General features: G+C 62.7%; 1 protein-coding gene and 1 long non-coding RNA gene across 9 annotated transcripts in view; one reads left to right on the forward strand and one right to left on the reverse strand.

The window, feature by feature from the left end:
• Nucleotides 1-17,137, forward strand: part of Tbc1d16 (TBC1 domain family member 16) — a 72,175-nt gene extending 55,038 nt beyond the window's left edge. For 5 of the 8 annotated variants that reach the window (XM_078041500.1, XM_078041502.1, XM_078041499.1 and 2 more), the window contains 9 exons: nucleotides 3,895-4,056; nucleotides 4,741-4,888; nucleotides 5,745-5,912; nucleotides 6,330-6,478; nucleotides 6,940-7,074; nucleotides 7,837-8,023; nucleotides 9,680-9,859; nucleotides 11,952-12,098; nucleotides 12,774-17,137. In XM_078041500.1, coding sequence (XP_077897626.1) covers nucleotides 3,895-4,056; nucleotides 4,741-4,888; nucleotides 5,745-5,912; nucleotides 6,330-6,478; nucleotides 6,940-7,074; nucleotides 7,837-8,023; nucleotides 9,680-9,859; nucleotides 11,952-12,098; nucleotides 12,774-13,022 — 1,525 coding nt within the window. In that variant the 3' untranslated portion in view covers nucleotides 13,023-17,137. The remainder of the gene's footprint in view (nucleotides 1-3,894; nucleotides 4,057-4,740; nucleotides 4,889-5,744; nucleotides 5,913-6,329; nucleotides 6,479-6,939; nucleotides 7,075-7,836; nucleotides 8,024-9,679; nucleotides 9,860-11,951; nucleotides 12,099-12,773) is intronic. The other 3 variants (XM_013361674.4, XM_040268373.2, XM_005332630.5) reach the window with 3 other exon arrangements.
• On the reverse strand, nucleotides 5,563-7,841 carry LOC144375940 (uncharacterized). Its single transcript, XR_013435831.1, has 2 exons — nucleotides 7,579-7,841; nucleotides 5,563-7,469 (listed from the first exon to the last, which is right to left on the reverse strand). It is a non-coding gene; the product is annotated as an uncharacterized LOC144375940 (long non-coding RNA).
• Nucleotides 17,138-21,935: the final 4,798 nt, after the last annotated feature.

A 21,935-nucleotide genomic window follows, 5' to 3' on the forward strand; every position in this document is an offset into this window, starting at 1 on the left:
GTAAAAAATTAAATAAAAAAAATATAATGCATGAATGTTTTTAAGCCTTTTGCGTCCGATTTCCAAATTGCCGTTCCGAGGACCGGGCCGTTTGCCGTTGTGGAAGGCTGATTCCCCCAGGCCTCGCTGCACAGAGCCTGTGGTCTCAGCGCCTGGGGTGTCGTGTCCCGCTGCGATGGATCCCCCCGGCCACAGACATGGGCACTTTGCTGACCCTCTGTCTGCCCTCTAGGAAGCTCTTCTCCTCTCCTGGGCTGCTCTTGTGTTCACGCTCATCTTGGTCACACCCCGCATGGGTTCTGAGGTCCCGTGGCTGTGTCTGTGGACTGTCTTGTAGAGCAGTGTCAGGTTCACGGCAAAGTGGACAGTGGAGACCCCTGTGTGCCCCGGGCCCACGCACGCTCAGTCTACCCGGCATAACGCCCCACCAGAGTGGCACTTTTGGTACAGTGAGCCGCGCTGGCCCGTCATCGTCACCCCGAGTCCAGGTTCACACTGGGGGGTCATGCGCCCACGGGGGGTGGCACAGGCAGCCCACCCTATTGCCCTGAATCCCGTGCCATGCCCTGCACGCCTTCCCCCGAGCCCTGCCACCCAGGTTGGACTTGGTGACAGGAATCCCAGCGTGTCCCCTGTGTTCTCGTGGCTCGACAGCTTATTTCTTTGGGCGGTGACTCTGGTCTGGACACACTGTCCTTTATTTATATTGACATGCGTACACATTTCAGAGGACACCTTGGATGCTTTTAGGTTTTGACACTTATGAGGGGCCACCAAAGGGTGGCATCCTTCCCAGGCTCTGTGTCCCACCCTTCTCTCCATCACATCAAATGCTCCTCCAGGGCCGCACGCCCCTCCCAGCACCCTGTGTCCTGCTCACCCGCAGGCCAGGCCAGGCTTCCCTGGAGCCAGATGGAGGACAGCCAGGGCAGTCCTGGCGGCCGGCCCTGCTGGTCCCCCAGGGAGAGCCCCCGGAGGGGCCACCCCACCTCCCCGCAGCTGCCTCAGGCAGAAGTCTGCCTAAACCCCTCACAGCTCCTGAGGGGGAGACTGTTTGCATCGATTAATTGACTGATTCATTAAGTCAAGACACTGGCTCGGGACCTACAGCTGGGGGTCCAGGGGCTTCTCTTTCAGTCAACTCCAAGCCTCAGGATGGAAGGAAAGCAAGAGCACACGTCGAGGTCTGGATGTTTAAATCATGTTAACACCTGTCCCTGGCGCCTCTGACCTCGAGAGCCACCGCTGTAGGTCTGGAGGCTTTTTCTATCGAGGTTTTTCTGGAAACAGACGCTTCCTGTATGTGTCAGTCACCTATTGCTGCATAACAAATGCCCCAGTCACCCTGGCTTTGCCCACAGCTCTTCAGGGTGGGCCAGCCTCAGACTGGCCATGTGCTGGGCTCTCGCTTTGTGCCTGGCTGGGTGAGGGGGCCCTGCGGAAGCTGCCAGGCCTTTCCAAGCCTGGGCTCTGGGACCTACCTAGCAACCCTCTGCCACGTTCTCTCTCCAGGAGCAGGAGCTGACTGGATCCAGGGGTGACAGGTGCCACTCTTGGTGCAGACGGCTGCGGACGAGAGCCTCCTCCGCATGTGCACTGCGTGGTCCTACTGTGAGCAAGACCCGGCCCTTCACCCGGGGAGGTACTCCTCTGTGGTGGAGATGCTCAGTCTGCACTCACGGCCCCATCTTCTCCCTCTACCTGGAAAACGCCTGCCCTTCGGAGCAGCTAGAAGGAATTGCCTGAATAAACCATCCTTTTAATTTTAATGCATCACACATAATAATTTTATGAACAAGCCAAATTATATGCAGCACATATGAATATTCCTGAAACCAAACTGCTTCACATATGTAGAAAGATCATAAAAAACCGAACATATTTCCATCCCAGGTTTTATTTCCTTTAAAGCTTTTTTTTTTTTTTCCAATGACTTCTGAGTTCCCAGACATTTTCTGTTTTCACTCAGGTCTGAGTATTAAATGACGTAGGTTCTGTGCCGAGCCTCTGCTGGGAGCTGGGATGGCCGCCCCCAGCCCGTGCAGCCCACGGGGTGGGGGGGACAGGCTGCCCGTGGATGCTGAGCAAGGTGGCATCTGCCAACACAGGTCCCAGGTCCCAGGGAACTAAGGCTTCTGTCAACTTTGCTCCAGTCGAGCCCCTGGACCCCCAGCTGCAGGTCCCCAGCACAGCGTCTTGACTTAATGACTCAGTCAATTAATTGGTGCAAACAGCCTCCCCCTCAGGAGCTGTGAGGGGTTTAGGCAGACTTCTGCCTGAGGCAGCTGGGGGAGGTGGGGTGGTCCCTCTGGGGGGCTCTTCTGGTTGGGAATCGGGCTCTCCCTGGGGGACCAGCAGGGCGGGCCGCCTGGAGTCTGTCTCTGAGGACCTTGGCCTGGCGGGCAGGGCAGCAGGACAGTGTGCGGAGAGGAGAGGGGCATGCAGACCTGGGGGGGTCGGATGCTGTGTTTGGGTGGTGGTGAGAGGGTGGGGGCTTGGGCTGAGCAGCGGCCTTGTTCCCTAAGCAGCTTAGGAAGGCCGCATGCGGGGCCTGGTGGGGGGCCGGCTCTGTCCTCAGGCCCCCGCCTTGCTCTGAGCACAATGACTTCACATTGCGACTGACCGTCAGGGTCCACTGGGGAGGACAGGCCAATGCCTCAGCCCTTGGGGCCTGGTGGCCTGTGCGCGGTGGTTCAGGCTGCTGCCGACCCGCCTTCTGCACTGGGCTGTACCTGTGCCTGTGACCTCCAGGCCCAGGAGGAAGCCCCCACGCCCCAAGGTGGAGGACGCTGGCTCACTGCTGCCCACAGGGAAGGGACAGCGCCTGGTGCTGTTCTGGAGGCAGCCAGGGGCCCAAAGGCCCGTCTCCGAGGGAGGCTGGAGAGGAGGACCTGGACCAGGCGCCTCAGTCCCACTGTGTCCTGGGCTCCAGCAGGACAGCAGGCCCGGACTGCTGCCCTACCAGTGTGGGGCAGAGCCTGGGACCCCAGACCCACTCTTCCTTGGCTCAGGTCGCATTTGAGCAGGCATTGGCTGGTGATGCTGAGGTCTCAGGAGGCAGGATGTGACCGTGGTGTGGCTGAATTCACGTGACAACCACTGGCAAGGGTACCTAGAACAGAGGAGCTGGGCTGCTGGGCTGCAGACTTAGCAGCTGTGAATGGGCCCTGAGAACTGAGCCATGAAGCTGACCTCAGCCCCACCACTTGCTGGCTGTGCAGCTTCGGGCGAGTTGCTGTCCTCTCTGGGCCTTAGTTTCCTCTTCTGTACAATGGGTTAATAGCATTGCTCAGTTTCATAGGCTGATGGTGAGAATTGTAGGCAATAAAAGCACATGAGAAGGGGTTAGGCCAGGCCCAGGCCATACAGGAGTTTAATAATGCTTGCTGTATTAGTAATGTTAATAACTGAAGTGATTTCTTGCCAAGCCATACACTAAATCTGTGTTTATTCAGAAATATAGCCACCTGAAACCCATGTGGAAGCCCCTCTCCGCCTAAAAATGTTGCCAAACAGCTACTTTTCTTAAGTGGGAGGACGAGGCCTGTGCTGAGCACGTTACAGTTGCTTATTCCACACAGAGCCTGGTAACTGTCCTCAATTTGCAAGTGTGGAAGCCAAGACTCAGAGAAGCCTGGTAACGTGCATGAGGTCACACAGCAAGGATCCTAACTCCAGTCTTGGTGGCCTTGTCTGTCATTGTAACCACTGTTGAAGTGGAGCAGGGTCTGACCATGAAGACCTTTCCACCCTGATTAAAGCGCAGGTGTGCGTGACCAGAGCAGGACTCCCTCACTAGCTCTGACAGCTGTCTGCCCAGCGGGGCAGGCTGGGTTGTGTCCTGTCGAGGCCCCACCCCCTGCGCCCTGGCCCTCACGTGGCCTGCTCTGCCAGCTCCCCCTCCAGCTCGGACACCACCCTGCGCTTCCCGGACAGCAATGGCCTCCTACAGACCTCGCGCTGGGACGAGGCTCAGCGGGGCTGGGCCCCGGAGCAGATCTGCGGCGTGTTCCGCGTGGACCTGGGCCACATGCGCTCCCTGCGGCTTTTCTTCAGGTGAGGATGCGTTGGACGCCTCCTGGGGGTGGGCTGTCCCAGCCTCTGGCCCTGGCTGACTCTGCCCTTGGGGAAAGGGAGGGTGGCCGTCACTCAGACCCTGGCCTGGAGAAGAGACCAAGCAGAGGTGCTGTGCAGAGTGGCCGCCGCTGTCCTCTCCACCTGGCTCTGCCTCAGGGGCAGTGGGGGGGTGCAGCCTTCTTGACAGAGCTTCCCTTTCCTTCCGATGGGCCCAAGGGCCCCTGGCCACCTGCCTGCGGCCCCTACGGCTGCCACGCAGCACCAACAAGAGGCTGTGCGGAGAGCTGCACACTTGTCCCCGAGGGCCCCGCCACCAGAGCCTGCCCCAGCCTTTACCTGAGGGTGGCCAGGTGAGCTGGGACACTGTGGCCAGTGTCTGGGGGTTCCCCCAGAGGAAGCCTCTCAGTGTCCCCCAGCAGGCTCCACAGGTGTCCACCCCCAGGCCCCTGGACAGACAGGATGATGTGGCCAGGCAGGACACTGTGGGAGCAGGCTGCCCAGGTGTTCTGCCTTGAGGGGGGGGCCCAGGTTCCTGGGTTGGCTGGGTTGGCTGCTGCCCTCCACCTGCCGCAGGACTCCAGCGACTGCCTGATGATACTTGGAAATGAAAGCCAGCGTTTGCATATTCATCGGGCTTTCTATCCCCGCCCCATGTCCCTTCAGTGACGAGGCCTGCACTAGTGGCCAGCTGGTCGTGGCCAGCCGAGAGAGCCAGTACAAGGTGCTGCACTTCCACCACGGTGGCCTGGACAAGCTGTGCGAGGTGTTCCAGCAGTGGAAGTTCTGCACCGAGTCCCACCTCGAGGACCAGGTAGCCTGCCCCACAGGTCCCACACGCTAGGGGCCGCCACTGGACCCTCCCTGCCCTCCTGCGGGCGCAGTCCTTCCCCAGTGCAGGAAGGCCCCTGCTGCCAGGCCCCTGGTTGGATCTGCGCCCTCGGACTCCCAGGGTGTGGCCCCTGGTGGCCTGGGGTCCATCTGTGGTGGCTGGGTGGTGACAGCACGGCACTTGGGGCTTGAAGCAGTCAGTGCCCGGGCTTTTTGAAAGTCAGCGCTCTGCTCTTGAGACATGGTGTTTTGACAGGACGCCCTGCCATATTTTGCTCCGTCTACATACGACTGTAATGAGAGCCCTTTAATTATCTGTTTAAGGGACCGCATGTGCTTATTAGAAACGGGGCTGACTCCACCGCCCGTCCTTCCCACAGAGCCCCCCGCTGGCTCCTGCGAGGACGGCGGCTGGGCCGTTTCCCCGCCTTGAGCAACCTTTGATTTCTGAATTAAATGTCAGCTGCAGCTTCGCCGGGATTCCTGGCTGCGCTGAGACGGTCCGACAGGCCGGCCCCGCGCGGAACAGCGCGGCCTTTGTATGTGGCCAATCACATGTGATTTATCGCGGCCTCCGCGGAGGGGAGCGGGCGGCCGCGCATTCATCCGCTCTCGGCGGTGGGGTCGCGGGGAGCCGGGGGCAGCGCAGGGACCGGGTGGAGGGCGAAGGTATTTCCATTTTAATCGCGTCTAATTACACTTGCCATTTAGGGGCCTGTGTGCCGGGCAGCGCTCCCCCTCGCCCAGAACAGAGAGCCTTTTAAATCCTGGGAACCGCCTCGCTGGCCTCCAAAGCCGCGTCGAGACCCTGATCTTTGCCCAGTTTCCCTCCCGTCCAGCAGGTCGCCAGCGAGAGGACGTGCGTGCAGTTCTCCATCCGGCGGCCCAAGCTGCCGTCCTGCGAGGCGCACCCCGAGGAGAGCCTGTACCGCCGGCTGGACGTGCCCGCCTGGCTGCAGCACCTGAACGAGCTGGGCCAGGTGGAGGAGATGTACAAGCTGCGCCAGGTGAGGGCGGCGCCCGGGAGGGCGGCGCGGGGGGCGGGCGGCGCCTCCGGGTCCGCCCCGAGCGAGGTGCGCGGCCAGTGCGCGGCCAAGCGATCAAAGCCGCGGCGCGGGAACAATCCGAGCGGCCGGGATCCGTGTCAGCCGGCACAGAGGGCCGCGCGCTGAAAGGCGGCCTTTCCAAACCCGGGGATTAGGCCGCGACGTGAGAACCGCACGTCAATCGGAGCGCGCCCCGGGGGGGCATTGACATTGAAATGAGCGGGTTTGTGTCCTGTATGGGAACGCAGGGCCCGCGCTGTCCCTGGTGAACATGTGCAAATTGCCGGGGAGCCACCAGAACACCCTTCCCTGGGGATTTGGGGTTCTTTGAGCTGCCCTCTTGCTCGCCCCCCCCCCAACTTTGGCCGCTTCCTCCAGGCCATTTTCTTTGGCGGCATTGATGTGTCAATCCGCGGGGAGGTCTGGCCCTTCCTGCTGCGCTATTACAGCCACGAGTCCACGTCGGAGGAGCGCGAGGCGCTGCGGGTGCAGAAGAGGAAGGAATACCTGGAAATCCAGCAGAAGAGGTGACTGCCGCCCTGCCCATGTCCTTTGGAGGCAGTTGAGGTGCCATTAGGCAGGCACACTGTGCCTCCTTTCTCCCAAGCTGAGGACCCGGTGGGAAGTGCAGACCTGAGCTCTCAGGTCAAGATGTCCCAGCTCTCCTTCAACAGTCCGAATGGGTGCTGGTGTCCCCAGCTGCTGGCTGCTTGGAGCAGAGCTTGGGCTCTGTTGCCCCTGGGACTGCTGTCAGCTCCCTGTGGGCCTGGGCCTGGGTGAAGCCCTGTTCCCGTGGGTTGTGCTCAGCTCCCCTCTGGGGGCTAGAACCCACCAAGGGGAAAGCTTTGGACGGGCCACCACCCATGACTGCCAGAGCTACAGGGTTTACTGCCCAAAGCAACCCAGCCCTCCCTGCAGCAGGACGAGGGGAGGCCTGTCTGGGGCACATGGGCTGCTGGACCCCGTCTACTACTCACCCCTGCCCCAGGCTCTCCATGACTCCTGAGGAGCGCGGAGCATTCTGGCGAAACGTGCAGTTCACCGTGGACAAAGATGTGGTTCGGACAGATCGGAGCAACGAGTTCTTCCGAGGGGAAGACAATCCAAACGTGGAGAGCATGAGGTACCTGGCTCCTGGGCAGGCCAAGGCCCCGTCCAGCCCTCCCTTATCTGCAAGTGGTGGCCCCCCTGTTCTCTGAGCCTCAGCTGATTTCTGAGAAGGGGACACGCCCAGAGGAGGCTTTCTGTAGGCTTCATGAAGTCAAGGTCCCAAGCAAAAGATTCATGGGCTGCTTCAGCAGGAAACCCACAGCCACAGCATCCTAAGGAAGCCCAGGATCCACTCAGGGTGCCAGCAGAGCCTCCAATCCCTGGGCACCCCCAAACCTGCTCATGCCTGGCTCCCATCCGCCCACAGACAGGTTTTTCCCCACATCCCCTCCGTCTCCTGATGGGTGGTCCTCCTGTGATAAAGCTGCACAGAGCCGGAGGCTGGCATCTTGGACATTCTGCTGCAGCCTGGCAAATAATTGCACACAATTAACAGCCCATAAAAATGTGTCTGCCAGCCCACCTTTGGTCACAGGCACTCAAGCATTAGGGAAATCAGACCCACATTCTTCCTCACCCCCTGCTCTGGGCTCTGGGCCTGGTGAGCAGCTCACTCAGGCTACCACCTCTTGCAAAGCGAGGACCGTTTGGTCGTGATCCAAGGCTCAGCCCTTGAGGTTGCCGCAGAGCTGCCAGGGCCTGCACCAGGCACTGCCTCCCGAGGTCAAGGGGAAGGGGAGGCCTGCGCAACAGGGTCTCCAGCCTGGGCAGCAGGAAACAGTAAGGGTGGGGGCAGCGTGGGTCATGCCCAGCCCACCCTCTGCTGCCTTGCCAGGAGGATCCTGCTGAACTACGCTGTGTACAACCCGGCCATTGGCTACTCCCAGGGCATGTCGGACCTGGTGGCACCCCTCCTGGCCGAGGTCCAGGACGAGTCAGACACCTTCTGGTGCTTCGTGGGTTTGATGCAGAATACAATCTTCGTCAGCTCTCCTCGGGATGAGGACATGGAGAAACAGCTGGTGAGGCTCGGGGCTGTGCGTGTGCGTGTGTGAGCCTGCATGGGGCGCGCTGGAGAGCACACTGCCACCTCCTCTTGCTGCCAGGGGTCTCGGCAGTGACGTGTGGCTTTGCTCTTATGGGTCGGTAGGCAGCAGAAAGCCAGATGGTGCTGCTGCTAGGACAGGGGCAACTTGGCCCTGGCCTCCAAAGAGGACCACGGCCTCCAGGACAGATGTTGCTCCCAGGGCTGCAGGTCCAGGGCGGGCTGTGGGGAGTGTCCCCTTCCTGCATGTGACCACACATCCCGGAGGGGAGGGCAAGGGAGGGAGGCCCTGTGCTGCACGGACGGGCTCCCGGCTGCTACCACATAGCCCTGGCTCCTGGGTGGGCTGGGGACAGGAGGGCTCCTTGTGCCACCCTGAGAACCAGCAGCAGTTCTCACCCCAGGACAGCAGGCCTTTCCTGGGGCCCAGCTGGCACGTCCCCCAACCCCAAGGCCTCCTGAAAAGGACTGGCCTGGTATAGACCAGGAAGCACTGAGTGGTGGGGAGTGGGGGAGCCAAGCTGGGTCAGACAGGGTCCGGCGGGTGGGTGTGCAGCCCAGGACAAGTTAGGGCTCCCAACTGCCATTCTCACTGCCCATCACCAGTGTGGACCAGGAACCTGCTGGCTGCCCTCTCGCGCTCAGTCCAGGAGAGAGCTTGGCCTGGAAGCCCACCGATCGAGCAGACAGTACCGGGCTCCAGGGGTGGGATGTGGGGACACAGAAAAGACCTGTGATAGGGAGGAAGGCAGGTGTCCCAGGTCCCCTGGGCTGGGTCATCTCCACCCACAGGGGTCTGGCCCTGAGTGTCCAGAGGCTCAGCTGGACAGTTGTGCTGAGTGGTCGGGTCTCACTGGACATGATGTGCTCCTGAAGCCCAGAGCTGAAGGGGCCAAGGAGCACGTCCTACAGGTCAGCCGTGCAGGGGCCACTGAGGTGCCATGGGATTGAGGAGCACTGCCAGGAGGGTGTGAGGCCTTGACCCTGCTGTGGGCCACCGAGTGGAGAACCTGGACTCAGCTCCTGCACTCCACAGCCCCAGCTGCCCTCTCCAGCAGAACAATGGGCCACTTGTGTGGGGAGGGCATGTGCGGGCCACCAAGATCTCCTGGAGAGTGAAGCTGACCCCTGCCAGGCCTGCTGGCTCTGCACAGTCCTGCACCCCTGTGATGTCAGGCCTCCGCGGAGCCTGGGAGGCAGTCACGGGGTCTGACGCCACTCTCCCTGGTAGCTCAGGGCAGCACAGGACCAGGGGACCCATTAGCTCCTGGAGACTGATTTTCCGGTGGCGTCAGTGAAGTCGGCCGAGTCCTGGGTCAGAGAAACAGCCTTGACCTGGTCCCGTGTCACAGGGCGATCTTAAGTGTGGCTGGGGCTAGGTGGTTCCCCCAGAGACAGCTCCCAGGCCACAGGGTGCCATGCCATGCCTTGTCTGGGGCCACGCCAGGGCCTCCGTCCAGGGCAGTCTGAAGTCTGGGAGAAGCTGGCAAAGACAGGCGCGAACACAATTCCAGTGCCCGAAAGAACTCAGCAGGCCGCAGACACGTGTGTCCTGCAGAGACCGAGGTGGGGGTGGCTGAGGAGGGGCTTGGGGGCAGGGTGGGGCGGGCTCACGCTCCTCCCTCGCCCCCAGCTGTACCTGCGGGAGCTGCTGCGGCTGACCCACCCTCGCTTCTACCAGCACCTGGCCGCGCTGGGCGAGGACGGCCTGCAGATGCTCTTCTGCCACCGCTGGCTCCTGCTCTGCTTCAAGCGGGAGTTCCCCGAGGCCGAGGCCCTGCGCATCTGGGAGGCCTGCTGGGCCCACTACCAGGTGAGTGGCCACCCACGCCTGGCAGGGCGGGGGCTCCCCCACCTCGCCCCACACCCCGCTGCTCCCTGGTCCTGGGCTGGCTGCAGGCCCCTCCCAGGAACTGAATCCCATGCAGCCCAGGATGCTGGTGTGCCGGCATGTTGGGACAGCACTGTCCCACCCCGCCCCCGGGACTGCTCAGCCACAGGTCCAGGCCCAGGGAAAGGGGGGCTCTGCTTCCCCAGCAACCCCCCGAGAGCCCTGATGGTGTGTCCCAGCCTCCACTTGCTGTCCCCAACACCAGTATCTCCTCCACCAGCTGTCCTCGGAGCACAGGGTGGAGTCTGTCACGTGGCTTTAGCGCCTGAGTTAGGGACAGATGGGTGAGGCGAGAGGATGGGGGAGTCTCTGCATTCACCAGCCTTTACAGAAGTACTGGGATGCATTCAGGAGGGACGGCCCTCTACTGGGCGCCAGCTGTGATGTCCAGGGCAGCTAGCAGAGAGAGGTGGATACCACCTACCCCCAGACGTGGCAGTAGCAGTTCCCATCCCGAGTGGCATCACGGGTCGGGGGTCACACGGGAGTCTGAAGACACCTAGGTTGTGCCACCAACTGTCTGTACCTTCCTCACGGCCCACCCCCGGTCTGCGTGCCTGGCCCACCTGGGTGGACGAGCCGGACGCAGAGCTCAGGACGAGCACCTGCACTAATACAGGGAAGCGCACCGTGGACGGCCTGCAAACCCCACCCTGCCCTTTACCTGTGTTACAAGTGACCTCAGCATCACCCCCTGAAGAGGGCCGATTCTTCCACTGTACTGTGTCCCAGGTCTGATGAGGCCAGTGGCAATGACCCCAGCCGACTGCCAATCTGTTTAAAGCCCACAAAGCAAGTCCACTGTGCTTTCAGACTTGGGGTAAATGTAGCCACATTTGGAACAATCCCTGGTCAGCTGGGCGGGAGGGGTGGGAGGATGAAGGAGGCTAATTAGCCAGGAGTGAGCTCTGGCAGGGGTCACTGCCGGGCAATGCCTTTAATTCCTGAGTGACCCCCTGGGGGACAGTCTCACCCATTTCCCTGCAGTGTGCGGTGGGCTGGCCTGCCCCACACCTTGTCCCAAGAGCTGAGACCCTCTGTGCCGCCGTCCAGCCCATGTGGACCAGGCCCCACCTTCCACTCCCCACATTCCTCCAGCAAAGCTGGGCGTCCACTTCCTGGGACTCTCACCCCAGACAAAGTCAGAGTGGCTGCAAGCCCGAACCAAAACAAGACCCCTGCAGGGAGCTCTGAGGAGGGGGCCGGGTGGCCCGGGGCGGCATCTCCCAGAGCAGGCCCGGGTGAGGTTTGCTGCTGTGGCCTCTGCCCACGCGCAGCACTCCAGCAGCCTGATTGGGGCTGGTTCTGTGTGGAACTGTGACCAGTGTCAGGGGACTCGCATGCACTTTCTGCTGCTCCCTTCCTTCCTGTGCCTCAGTGAGCCACTGTGTCCAAGGTGGGTGCCTCGAGGTGCCCAGGCAGGAGCACACACAGATGGTCCCAGCCAGGACACGGTGCCTTAAAGGAAGGCAGTGGGGCCCTCTGAGGGGCCTCCAAGAGGAGGGCTGGGACATCGAGATTGGGACTGCTCTCCTGGGACCTGCTTCTCCGACTGCAGTGGAGCGCAGTCTCTGGGGCGCGCCTCGGGACGCCCCGCAGCAGGACAGACCAGCCTGTTGGTTGGCTTGCACCTGGGGAGGACCCTGACCCAGCCTGCCCACAGCCCCTCTCATGACGTTTGTGGATAGGACGTCACAGTGAGCTCTGGGGTCCAGGTTTTGGAAGAAGGGGTCACACAGAGAGCCCACCCAGAGACTGGCAGTCATGGCTGCCCGGCACAAGCGTTGCTGCTCTGGGTCCTGCAGCAGCCCCAGGGGTGTGGCTGCCGACAGACCTGACTTGCATGTGGGGAAACTGAGGATGAAGGCCCCTGCACAGCTTGCCAAGACCCCCACAACCCACAACCAGGCCCCCAGCGCAGACGCCCTCCCCCGGAGCCCCTCTGCCCCCTGCACCAGGCCCGTCCTTCAGGCAGGCCAGTCAGGGCCCGTCAGAGTTCTGCTATCTCCCCCAGACGGACTACTTCCACCTTTTCATCTGCGTGGCCATCGTGGCCATCTACGGGGACGACGTCATCGAGCAGCAGCTGGCCACTGACCAGATGCTCCTGCACTTCGGAAACCTGGCCATGCACATGAACGGAGAGCTGGTGCTCAGGAAGGTGAGCCTTTCCCTCCCGGGCTCTTGAAGCCCCGCCCCTGTAGCAAGAGCCCCGCCCCTGCCTGCACAGAGCCTGCCCTGCACTGCCCATCTGCACCTGCTGCAGCCCCTCCAGCTAGGTCATGTGTCCCCGTGGCTGTCTCCATGCTCTCAGGGGGCACCATCGTGGGGTCCCCACCTTGGGGAGTCTTACTTCCAGCCCAGAGCTAGGGAAACGGGAGGCTGGGCCTGGGGAGGGACTGTCCAAGGTCAACTGGAATAAAGGGGACTTCATTGAACTTCTGCCCTCCTGCCCCCCTCCAGTCTCCTGCTGAAGTGCTGCTGGGCGGAGCTCCAGGGCATCCTGGTGGCCCAGAAGGTGGGGCCGAGCTGAGTCAGAGAGGGGTCCTGCCAAACATGGCAGGCTGGGCCGGGCAGGGCTGGGCAGCCTTGGCCTTGCTCTCCCTCATTGGGCAGCTTGGGAGCTCTGAGATCGGAGGGCTTCCTCACAGCTTGCGGCTGTGAGCTCTGCCAGAGTCTCCAGTAGCCGTGGCAGACCCAGACCACTGTGTGGTGCTAGGTGGGAGCCAGTGGGCAGAGCCCACAGGCATTGGCCCTGGCCACGGTCATTCTTCAACTTCCCATGGGGATCCCAGGCCACCAGGCTGTCCCCTGACCCCATCCTCTCTCTCTGCAGGCCAGAAGCTTGCTGTACCAGTTCCGCCTCTTGCCGCGGATCCCCTGCAGCCTGCATGAGCTATGCAAGCTCTGTGGGACGGGAATGTGGGACAGTGGGTACATGCCCGCTGTGGAGTGTGCCGGCCACCACCCAGGCTCCGAGGGCTGTCCCTACGGGGGCACGGTGGAGATGCCTTCACCCCCAGCTCCAAGAGAAGGCAAGAGGGGCCCGAAGACACCTCGGGAAGGCTTCGGCTTCCGCAGATAGGTGGGACTCCCTGTACTGGACAGGTTGAGGGGACCTTGCAGGAGGTCCTGGGCGTGGGGGAGGGGCTGGGGTACGGATGTCAGAAGTGTAAGGAAGATGGCTGTGGGCGAAATGAAGAGCCCTTTTCCTCAGTAACGACACAGCCAGAGCCTGGAAATGACAGCAGCAAGGCCTGCCACCCTCCCAGAGGACAGCCAGCCCCGGAAGCTGGGACCGGGCAGCTGCCTCACGCCGGCTGCCTGGGGGAATTCTGCACAGCCCAGAAATTCCTCGTTGCCAGGAAAAGGGGACAGCAGGGACAGGAGGAGGCCTCCACCCCAGTGCCAAGGGGTGCAGACAGCGGGGCCCATGCAGGCCCAGAGGCCTCTGCACACGGGACGCTTTCTCGTCAGGATTCTCCAATGAGCTGGACACGCTCCTCCCCCTGCCCACCACAGCTGCAAAGCTGGTGTGAGGGCATCTGCCAGGAAGCCCTCCGATTTCAGAACAAGTGTCCAACCTGGGGCTCTCGCGCCAGCTGCCTAAGTGCTGTGCATCCTGGCCATGGGGAGGAAGGGCCCGACTGAGCCGGAGCCACAGCCTGGTGGACAAGGGTCGGACACCTGCCCCTAAGCTGGGGTCTTCCCCTGAGGACTCCTGGCACTGTTCGCAGTCAGTCTCACCAGGTCCAGCAGCCATCTGGGGGTTGAACGGGTTGGCAGGTGTGTGTGTATGTGTGTGTGCACGTGCGTGTGCCTGCAAGGTCCTCTGAAGAGGATCCCTTCCTCAGGGCGGTGGGAGTGTACTAACAGAAAGCCAGGACAAGGCACCTGACATAGCAGAAGCCTCTTGACCCGCTGCAGGACCTGTGGTCCCTGCTGTGAGTGTGGACCAAGAGCAGCCGCGGTCAAGGAGCATTCGGGCTCCCCCGTGTGCTCCTCCTCCGAGGGCTGGGCCTTGGCTGCCCCTCCTGGGACAGAACGGGGCACAGGGGCTGTGACCAGAAGCTCCCAGCCGTTGCAGGAGAGCCATGTCTTACGTGATGGGCGCCAGGAGTTGGATGCCTCTGTGAAGCGCAGACCCAGAGCTGCCTCCCGCCCGCAGCTCCCTGCTGAAGGGTGGGCACTGCTGGACAGTGCCAGTCTTAGAAAGACACCAGCCCCCTCCCTTCTCAGCCTTTTTTCTCCATAAGCCCAAGTCCTCTTCAAGGCACTTAAAAGTTCCCGGTCCCTCTGTTCCAAGAGCCTTTGGGGGAGAACATACTGGACTCCCCAGTGTGCAGATCCTGAGCTGTTAACCACTGCAGTCCAGCCACGGGGGTCCTGGGGGGTGGACTTCTCATCTGTTTTGCTCCTGGGGAAAGTGGGTTGCCTGTCTGTGTTGGCTCCTGGTCCGCTAGGGAAACGGGTAGCGCTAACCAGGTTCCTCCTTCCTAACCCTCCTCTGGAAACCAGACCCCACAAATAGTCCTGTCAGCTCTCCGTTGCCACAGGAGTGCTGTGTAGCAGATAACCCCCAAATTCATCGGCCTAAACTGCTGCGCCCAGGTACCGCGCTGCCTGCAGGTCGGCGGTCAGGCTGGGCAGTCAGGCTGGGCAGTCCTGGTCTTGGCTTGCTTACCTCCGGGGCCATGGGTTCCGAAGCTCCAGCAGGGCACTCGAGGTGCAAGGGCAGGTCCCTTGCCTCCCTCCTGCAGGTCAGCCCTGGTGAAGGCCCCTGCAGGACTGTGTGTGTACCTGTCCAGGCCAGGGAGGACCACACGTCTGTCCCATCCTGCGGCCAGACCTGGCCTTCTGGGGTGGGTAAAGGGACCCTTTCTGCTAGTGTTCCCTCTGCACAACCTGTCCAGGAGCCTGGGGATTCAGAGGGGCCCAGGATGGGACTGTCATCACAGTCTACCTGCCACCACTAGAAAGTCTTGGTCCAAATGACACTGTTCCAGGTCACCGCTCCCTAGGGTGGGAGAGGGAGCCCCTGCCCTCACCCAGGCCTGTGCTACTCTGGTGCCTCTTGCCCTGGGGCTGCTGTCTTGAGGGCAGGTGGAGCAGGGCCAGGCCTCCACTCGCTTTGGAAGGTCCCAGGTGGAAGGCCCTCCCCCTGAGTTCCAGCTCCCCAAGACCTGACCCACCTACACCAGCTGCATCCTCAGGGTGACCAAGTGCCACTCTGCTCCCCTGGGCCTCAGTGTCATCTGCTTCTGCAGAGCAGCCAGGGTCCAGGAAGCCAGAGCGGGTGTGCTGCGGGCTGGAGGGGAAGCCCTGGAGGGGAGGGAGCAGCCCGCCCTGGCGCTGCTCCCTTCATCTGGATGCAATTAGAGGAAGCCAGCCCCAACCCTGCGGCAGCTGTTACCCCAGGATTATTCCCAGCCAGCAAAAGGCATTAGGGTGATAATTCAGCCATCAGACTCCTGGCTTCCCACCGCCACGACGTGCAAATAGGGGGTAATCAGCCCGGCATGGCCATCCTCCGCCATGCCGCTTATTTAACCCATTTTTTAAAATGACTCTTAATGCTATTGGTGGGCGGGCGTGTGCGCGCATAAAGTCGGCGCCTCGTGGGTCCTGCCACTTACACGCCTGCTGACAGTGTGGCATGACGTCGTCCTGGGTCTCTGGGAGGAGAGGGACTGTCCACCTGACACCAGGAAAGCTGACTTCCGACCCGTCCTCCCAGGGCAGAGGGACCTGGCAGGAGGTCGGGAGCTAGGTGCACCCAGGGAATGGCGGGTGGTGTAGGATGAGTATTTCTCTGCCACCTGGGCCTGACGGGGTCCTCCCCCGGGTGCTAGGAAAGAGCGAGCAGATGGGGGCAACAAGGAAATGGGGGCACTGTGGGCCGCTGGGGGGGGGGGATCTGCTCCTGTGAAGTCCCTCTGAGCTGTGGTCCACCTCTGGCAGATAGCTGGGGTGGCCCGCAGGGTTTTAGTCTCCCTCGGGTTTCCTCCTGCAGAAGCCTCCCTATCCAGCCTCCCGATCCCCTTGCAAGAGGCTGGGGAGGTGGGGACACCCTGGGCTCACCAGGCAGAGGGGAGGAAGTATCTTCTAACCTGGGCCAGGTGCAGCCAGGACTGGCTGCCCAGTTGGACCATGAGGCTGGCCTGAACCTGGGCCCCCCATCCCAGGGGCCCCGGGGACAGCCTGGGTCTTGCTGGCTGCACAGGCCTTCCTGTGGGGCCGCTCCAGACCTAAAAGCGAATCCCCCAAGTCTCCCCAGGGCTGGGAGTAGCGCTGTGGGAACGCCCTTCCCTGGAGCAGGGGCCTGGCCTGGAACTGCCACCACCCCTCCCTGGCCAGTGGCCTCTGCCCACCCAGCCTGTTCTTCACCTGTTAGATGAGCACAAGGACACCTGCCCAGGCCACCCCACCTGTGGGACTTTTCCTGTAGAAGCTGCCAGGAGCCTGGTACGCCATGGCCCAGAGGCCTCACCGGCCACTCAGGGAAGCGACCACTGACCTAGCCTTCAGCAGCCTTGACCATGAGGGCTCAGGCCCTGGACAAGAACTCTGCCCTGGTTTGGAGTCAGCAAACCTGTGGCCCCTCCTTGCTGAGTGTCCCCGGCGGAGGGCCAGCCTTTCTGTGCCTCCTTTCAAGGTCACTCCCCCAGCTCTACTCCTGCCCGGAAGAAAACTGGCCGTTGGGCGTGGGCATTCCTGCCTGTGCGCCTGCAGGCAGAGCTCTTCCGGGAAGGCCGTGCCCTCGGCCTCACCCGCTGGGCTGTGAAGTCCCCTGAGGACTCCGCTCCCAGGTTGGAGCTTAGCCACCAGGAGAGGGCAGTCCCTGGGCCTCCCAGAACAGAGCAGAGGCACACAGCCTGCTGCCGCCCGGTGCTTGAGATGCATCCGGATGAACGTCCAGGTAGGAAGTGGAACCCAGGTTCAAGCCCACCACCAGCTTTTCTCAGCGCTTTGGGCTGGGGAGGGCCATCTTGTTGTTTAAGGGCAGTTTCGTGAAATTCCCACCACTACGGACAGACGGGGTTGTCTCGGCGAGTGATTTGTTCTGTTTTGCTTTTTAAATACAATCCCCCTCCACTCAGGCCAGGTCTGGTGACCATGACCCCTGCTAGGCACAGCCCCTTCCGCGCTTCTGAATTTCGTGGATTCCACTGCAAAGGAAATAAAATCATGTTGACGGCGCCCATGGCACAAGGCCCCGGGTCTCTCAGGGCCTGTAGTGAGAGACACGTGGGTGTGGGGCAGAGGAGGCAGGAAGGCCTGTGGACACTTCCACCTGCCCTGCCTCTTGGCTCTTCAAGGTAGGGACGGGGAGGGGTACTGGGGTCACCAGAGCTGGGGGATGGCCAGCAGACCCTGCTCTGGGCAGGCTCACCCTGGGCCCTGAGCGAACAGCATTTGGCTTGCAGGGGACAGTGAGGAGGAAGGGCCGCCAGGCCTGGCAGCACAGGTGGCTCTGTCTCAGGGAGCGTCTCCCTGCCAGGGCTCCGCAGCAGGAAGCGCCCGAGTCCTGCAGTTAGGAGATATTAAGGAGCAAACGAGACAGGTGGGAATTAGAGGGAAATCAGCATGGCCCCCGTCCTGCTGACCCCCCCAGCCTGGGGAGCTGGGCACGGGCACCTGTGCCCCAGGACGAGGGGAGGCCGCGGAGCCCCCCAGCTAGGGTTCCAGCCCTCGGCTCCCTCTGGGTGGCATGGCTTCCCAGTGCTGGGCTGGTCTCAGTCCTTTCTCCTGGGGCCTGGGGGCCGAGGGGAGGTCTCCTGAGGTTCAGGCCACTTGTCTGAAGGCTCTGGCCTTCTGTCTCCCTGGCCGTGGCCTAGACCTCCCCGTGCCCCCTGAGGTTGGCAGGTGGACACCCGGCAGTGTCCTTGGTGCCGTCACCTGCAGGGGGGCACCAGAGCATGGTTCCCACCCGGGAGAGGCATCTGCTGCGGTGTGTGTCCCTGGGGGAGCCAGGTACCATGTGCCCTGCTGATCATGCAGGAGCACTGGAGCCACAGGGCCGGCAGCCTGTCCTCAGGAGGGATGGTCCCTCCCCCACCAGTCAGCCCTGCAGAGGGTGAGGCCCATCTCCACCCCCACCTGGGGTCACAGCCTGGACCTGCCCTGCCCAGAAGGGCCCTCCCCCAGGCCTTGTTTTCTGCTTTAGTTCTAGCATAAATAACAACCGTGTGGTCACCCATGCTGGGCCCAGGGGACGAGCCACCCCGAGAGCCAGGCTTCAGGGTTGAGACCCTTGGGATTCCCCTGTGCCTGGGAGAGGATGGCTTTTGTGCACTCAGGGTTGGCACTGCCACCAGCCGCAGAGGTCTTGCTCGAGTCAGAGGACATTGCACCCCCGCCTGTCCTGGGGCTTCCTCCCCGTGGTCCACTCACAGCTGGTCCATGGTGGTGAGCCTCTGCGTCCCAGAGGGAGGTGGGTCCACTGTGGGGACTGCGTAGCTCCTTGGGTGGAAGAGCACACACTTCTGCAGACCCTCTGAGCCAGGCCACGTGTGCCCCCAGGCCTTTGGCTGGGTAAACCCGGAACCCCCAGTCTGGTGGCCAAGGCTCAGGGGAGCAGGAAACGCCAGGTGAGCCCCAGGTGGCAGTGCTGCCCTGTCATACTGGGGTCTCTCCCCCTTCCACCCAGCATAGTGATCCAAAGGTGGAGGGTCCATGTGAAGCACACGGTCTCTGCCCGGGACCCATGTTGGAACCTGGAGGGGGCAGGGGCCAGGGGGCAGGTCTGGCTCTGCCTGCTTTGGCCCTGATGCCCTCGCATGCCCTCGCTGTGCTCTGCCTGCCAGGCAGGGAGCCTCAGCATCCCCACCCCCCCGAAGACCCCAAGCCAGCACCTCTCCAGTGTCGAGCCCTCCTCCCACCCCCATGTCACACCCTCTGTGCTCCAGAAGACACCTGTCTGCCCACATGGAGGACTTTCAGACTCACATCCCCTGCTTCAGAAGGGATGGCCCTCCACGTCCACCCCCCACACCCTCCCCTGGACCACACCCCCACACCCTCCCCTGGACCACACCCCCCACACCCTCCCCTGGACCACACCCCCACACCCTCCCCTGGACCACACCCCCACACCCTCCCCTGGTCCACACCCCCACACCCTCCCCTGGACCACACCCCCACACCCTCCCCTGGACCACACCCCCCACACCCACCCTCCCTTGGACCACACCCCCCACACCCTCCCCTGGACCACACCCCCACACCCTCCCCTGGACCACACCCTCCCCTGGACCACACCCCCACACCCTCCCCTGGATCACACCCCCACACCCTCCCCTGGACCACACCCCCACACCCTCCCCTGACCACACACCCTCCCCTGGATCACACCCCCACACCCTCCCCTGGACCACACCCCCCACACCCACTCTCCCTTGGACCACACCCACACACCCTCCCCTGGACCACACCCCACACACCCTCCCCTGGTCCACACCCCCCACTCCTCCCCTGGACCACACCCCCCACTCCTCCCCTGGACCACACCCCCCACACCCTCCCCTGGACCACACCCCCCACTCCTCCCCTGGACCACACCTCCCACTCCTCCCCTGGACCACACCCCCACACCCTCCCCTGGACCACACCCCCCACACCCTCCCCTGGTCCACACCCCCCACACCCTCCGCTGGTCCACACCCCCCACACCCTCCCCTGGACCACACCCCCACACCCTCCCCTGGGCCACACCCCCGCCCACCCTCCCCTGGACCACACCCCCACACCCTCCCCTGGGCCACACCCCCGCCCACCCTCCCCTGGACCACACCCCCACACCCTCCCCTGGACCACACCCCCCACACCCTCCCCTGGTCCACACCCTCCGCTGGTCCACACCCCCCACACCCTCCCCTGGACCACACCCCCACACCCTCCCCTGGGCCACACCCCCGCCCACCCTCCCCTGGACCACACCCCCACACCCTCCCCTGGACCACACCCCCACACCCTCCCCTGGTCCACACCCACACACTCTCCCCTGGACCACACCCCCACACCCTCCCGTGGACCACACCCCCCACTCCTCCCCTGACCACACCCCGCCCACCCTCCCCTGCCTCTCAGGAGAGCAGCCAGCCGCTGGTCCTGGGGCAAGAGCCTTGGCCTCCGCGGAGGAGGAGCCTTGAGCTCAGCACTGAACAAGAGAGACACTTCACATTTGGTGTCATTACAGAGAATGACTAAATGCTTTTTTAAGTCCATGTCTGGATTCTGAAATTAATACCGTGTCCCAGGCTGGGTAGAGCAACTGCTTCACGAAGTAGGGGCGTGCCCAAAGCCCTCAACAGCCAGAGGCAGGAAGCCTTCACCAAGGTGCCGATAAAGCTCACTTATTCCTGGCTACGACAGACTCAGAAAAAGACACAGAGGGTCCTAGCAGCTCCAAGTCAATGGCAAGTGAGCACAGGGTCTAGCAGTTTTCAGATCCAACAGTAGACCGGCAAAGAGCAAGGGCCAGGAAGCCCCTCTGGGGCAGCGGTCAGAGCCCTGGTGGGGCTAACTGGGGACTGGAAATGTCTGGACACTACTACAGGGGACAGGAAGAGCATTCTGAGTGACTGAAGGAAGACCTTGATGGGGGAAGGGTGGAGTCTCATGGAAAATAAAGGCTTTGGAAGACGGAGGTCCCAGGGCGCTTCAATTCAGCTCCTGCTCTCCAGGGTGGAGGGGACCGGGCAAAGGTGCTAGCGTTGAGGGTGTTCCTGCCATGAGGCCCCTCAGGAGGGCCACTCTGGGCTGCCCATCCTGGGGTCCCGTCCACTCTGTCTTCTAGACCTGGGTTCTGAGGGGCCTGCCCCCCACCCTGTTGGCCAGAGCACCAGGACTGCGCCAACCAGGGGGCGCTGGGACTGGGGCGTCCTGCTCCCGGGCCCACTCTGCTTCCTGCACTGCTGTGTCCTCCTGTAACAGTGGCCGTCTTCCCCGAGCCAGGGGCGCTAGGATAGGAAGTCTCCCTGGAGCAGTCTGGGTGCAGCTGGGTGGCAGACGGGTCCCCTGTGGTGGCAACCTGGGGCAGTGTCTGGGGCTCTGGCCGCCACCCCCTCTCTCCTGCCCACCTCCTGCCAGTGTTTAGACACAAAGTGCCTGACCCAGACCACTGACCCCAGGTGCCCCCGGGGTCCTACCCACCCTCCAGCGCAGGGAGCCGCCCGCCCGTCGCCTCCCCTCCCAGAGTCCTCCCCGTCTCCTGACAGAAGCCCAGGCCCTGCCCAGCGACGGTTTCGAGGGATTCCCCTTCTTGCTCCTTCAGCAGGAGCGAGCTTTACAGGCTCAGCCTCAGCCTGCCTGAGCCCCGGGCAGGAAGGGTGGTGGCTGCCCAGGCAGAGAGGGTGGGTACCCCAGGAAGTGGACTGGGGTCGGCAGGCGGGTGGGGCAGGTGTCCCGTGGGTACCCACAGGGGGTCAGTGCGCCAAGGCCCGGAAGGGACGCTGTCCTCACTGCTGGCCTGCAGCCCCCTCTCCTCCCACTTCTCTAGACCCCCTCCCCATGCAACGGCCACCAGAGGCCACTTGCCCACCTCAGTCTGCTGCAGATTGGAGAATCAGCTGAAGGACCCCTGTGCTCCCCTTTCCCCTTCACCCTCCTGCCAGAGTGTAGCCACCAGAGTCCCAAGGGCCCTGCAAGGTCAGAGGCCCCCAAATCCTAAAACTCAACCACTGGTTCGTTTGGCCTGGCCCTCAGTCTCTATGCACCAGACCCTCGGTCCCCCCATGTGCCTGACACTGACCCAGGACACCCAGGTCTGTAGGGTGGGCTGGGCTGCAGCTCCTCAGTTAGAGGGGGCACCCCGCCCGAAAGTGTCCCAGAGGCAGTTCAACCCAACGGCTTCCCCAGGCACCCCTTCCCAGGCTTGCCATGGACGGCCCCCTGAGAACCTGCCAGTGCCCAGCAGCACCGGGGGCCCCTCCCACCGTCCTCGCTAGAAAGTAAGTCCTACATTCGGGTGGGGGCCTGCTTGGCAGAGGAGCTGGAG

This window comes from Ictidomys tridecemlineatus, chromosome 3, assembly GCF_052094955.1.
Source record: "Ictidomys tridecemlineatus isolate mIctTri1 chromosome 3, mIctTri1.hap1, whole genome shotgun sequence".
Classification (NCBI taxonomy): Eukaryota; Metazoa; Chordata; class Mammalia; order Rodentia; family Sciuridae; genus Ictidomys; species Ictidomys tridecemlineatus.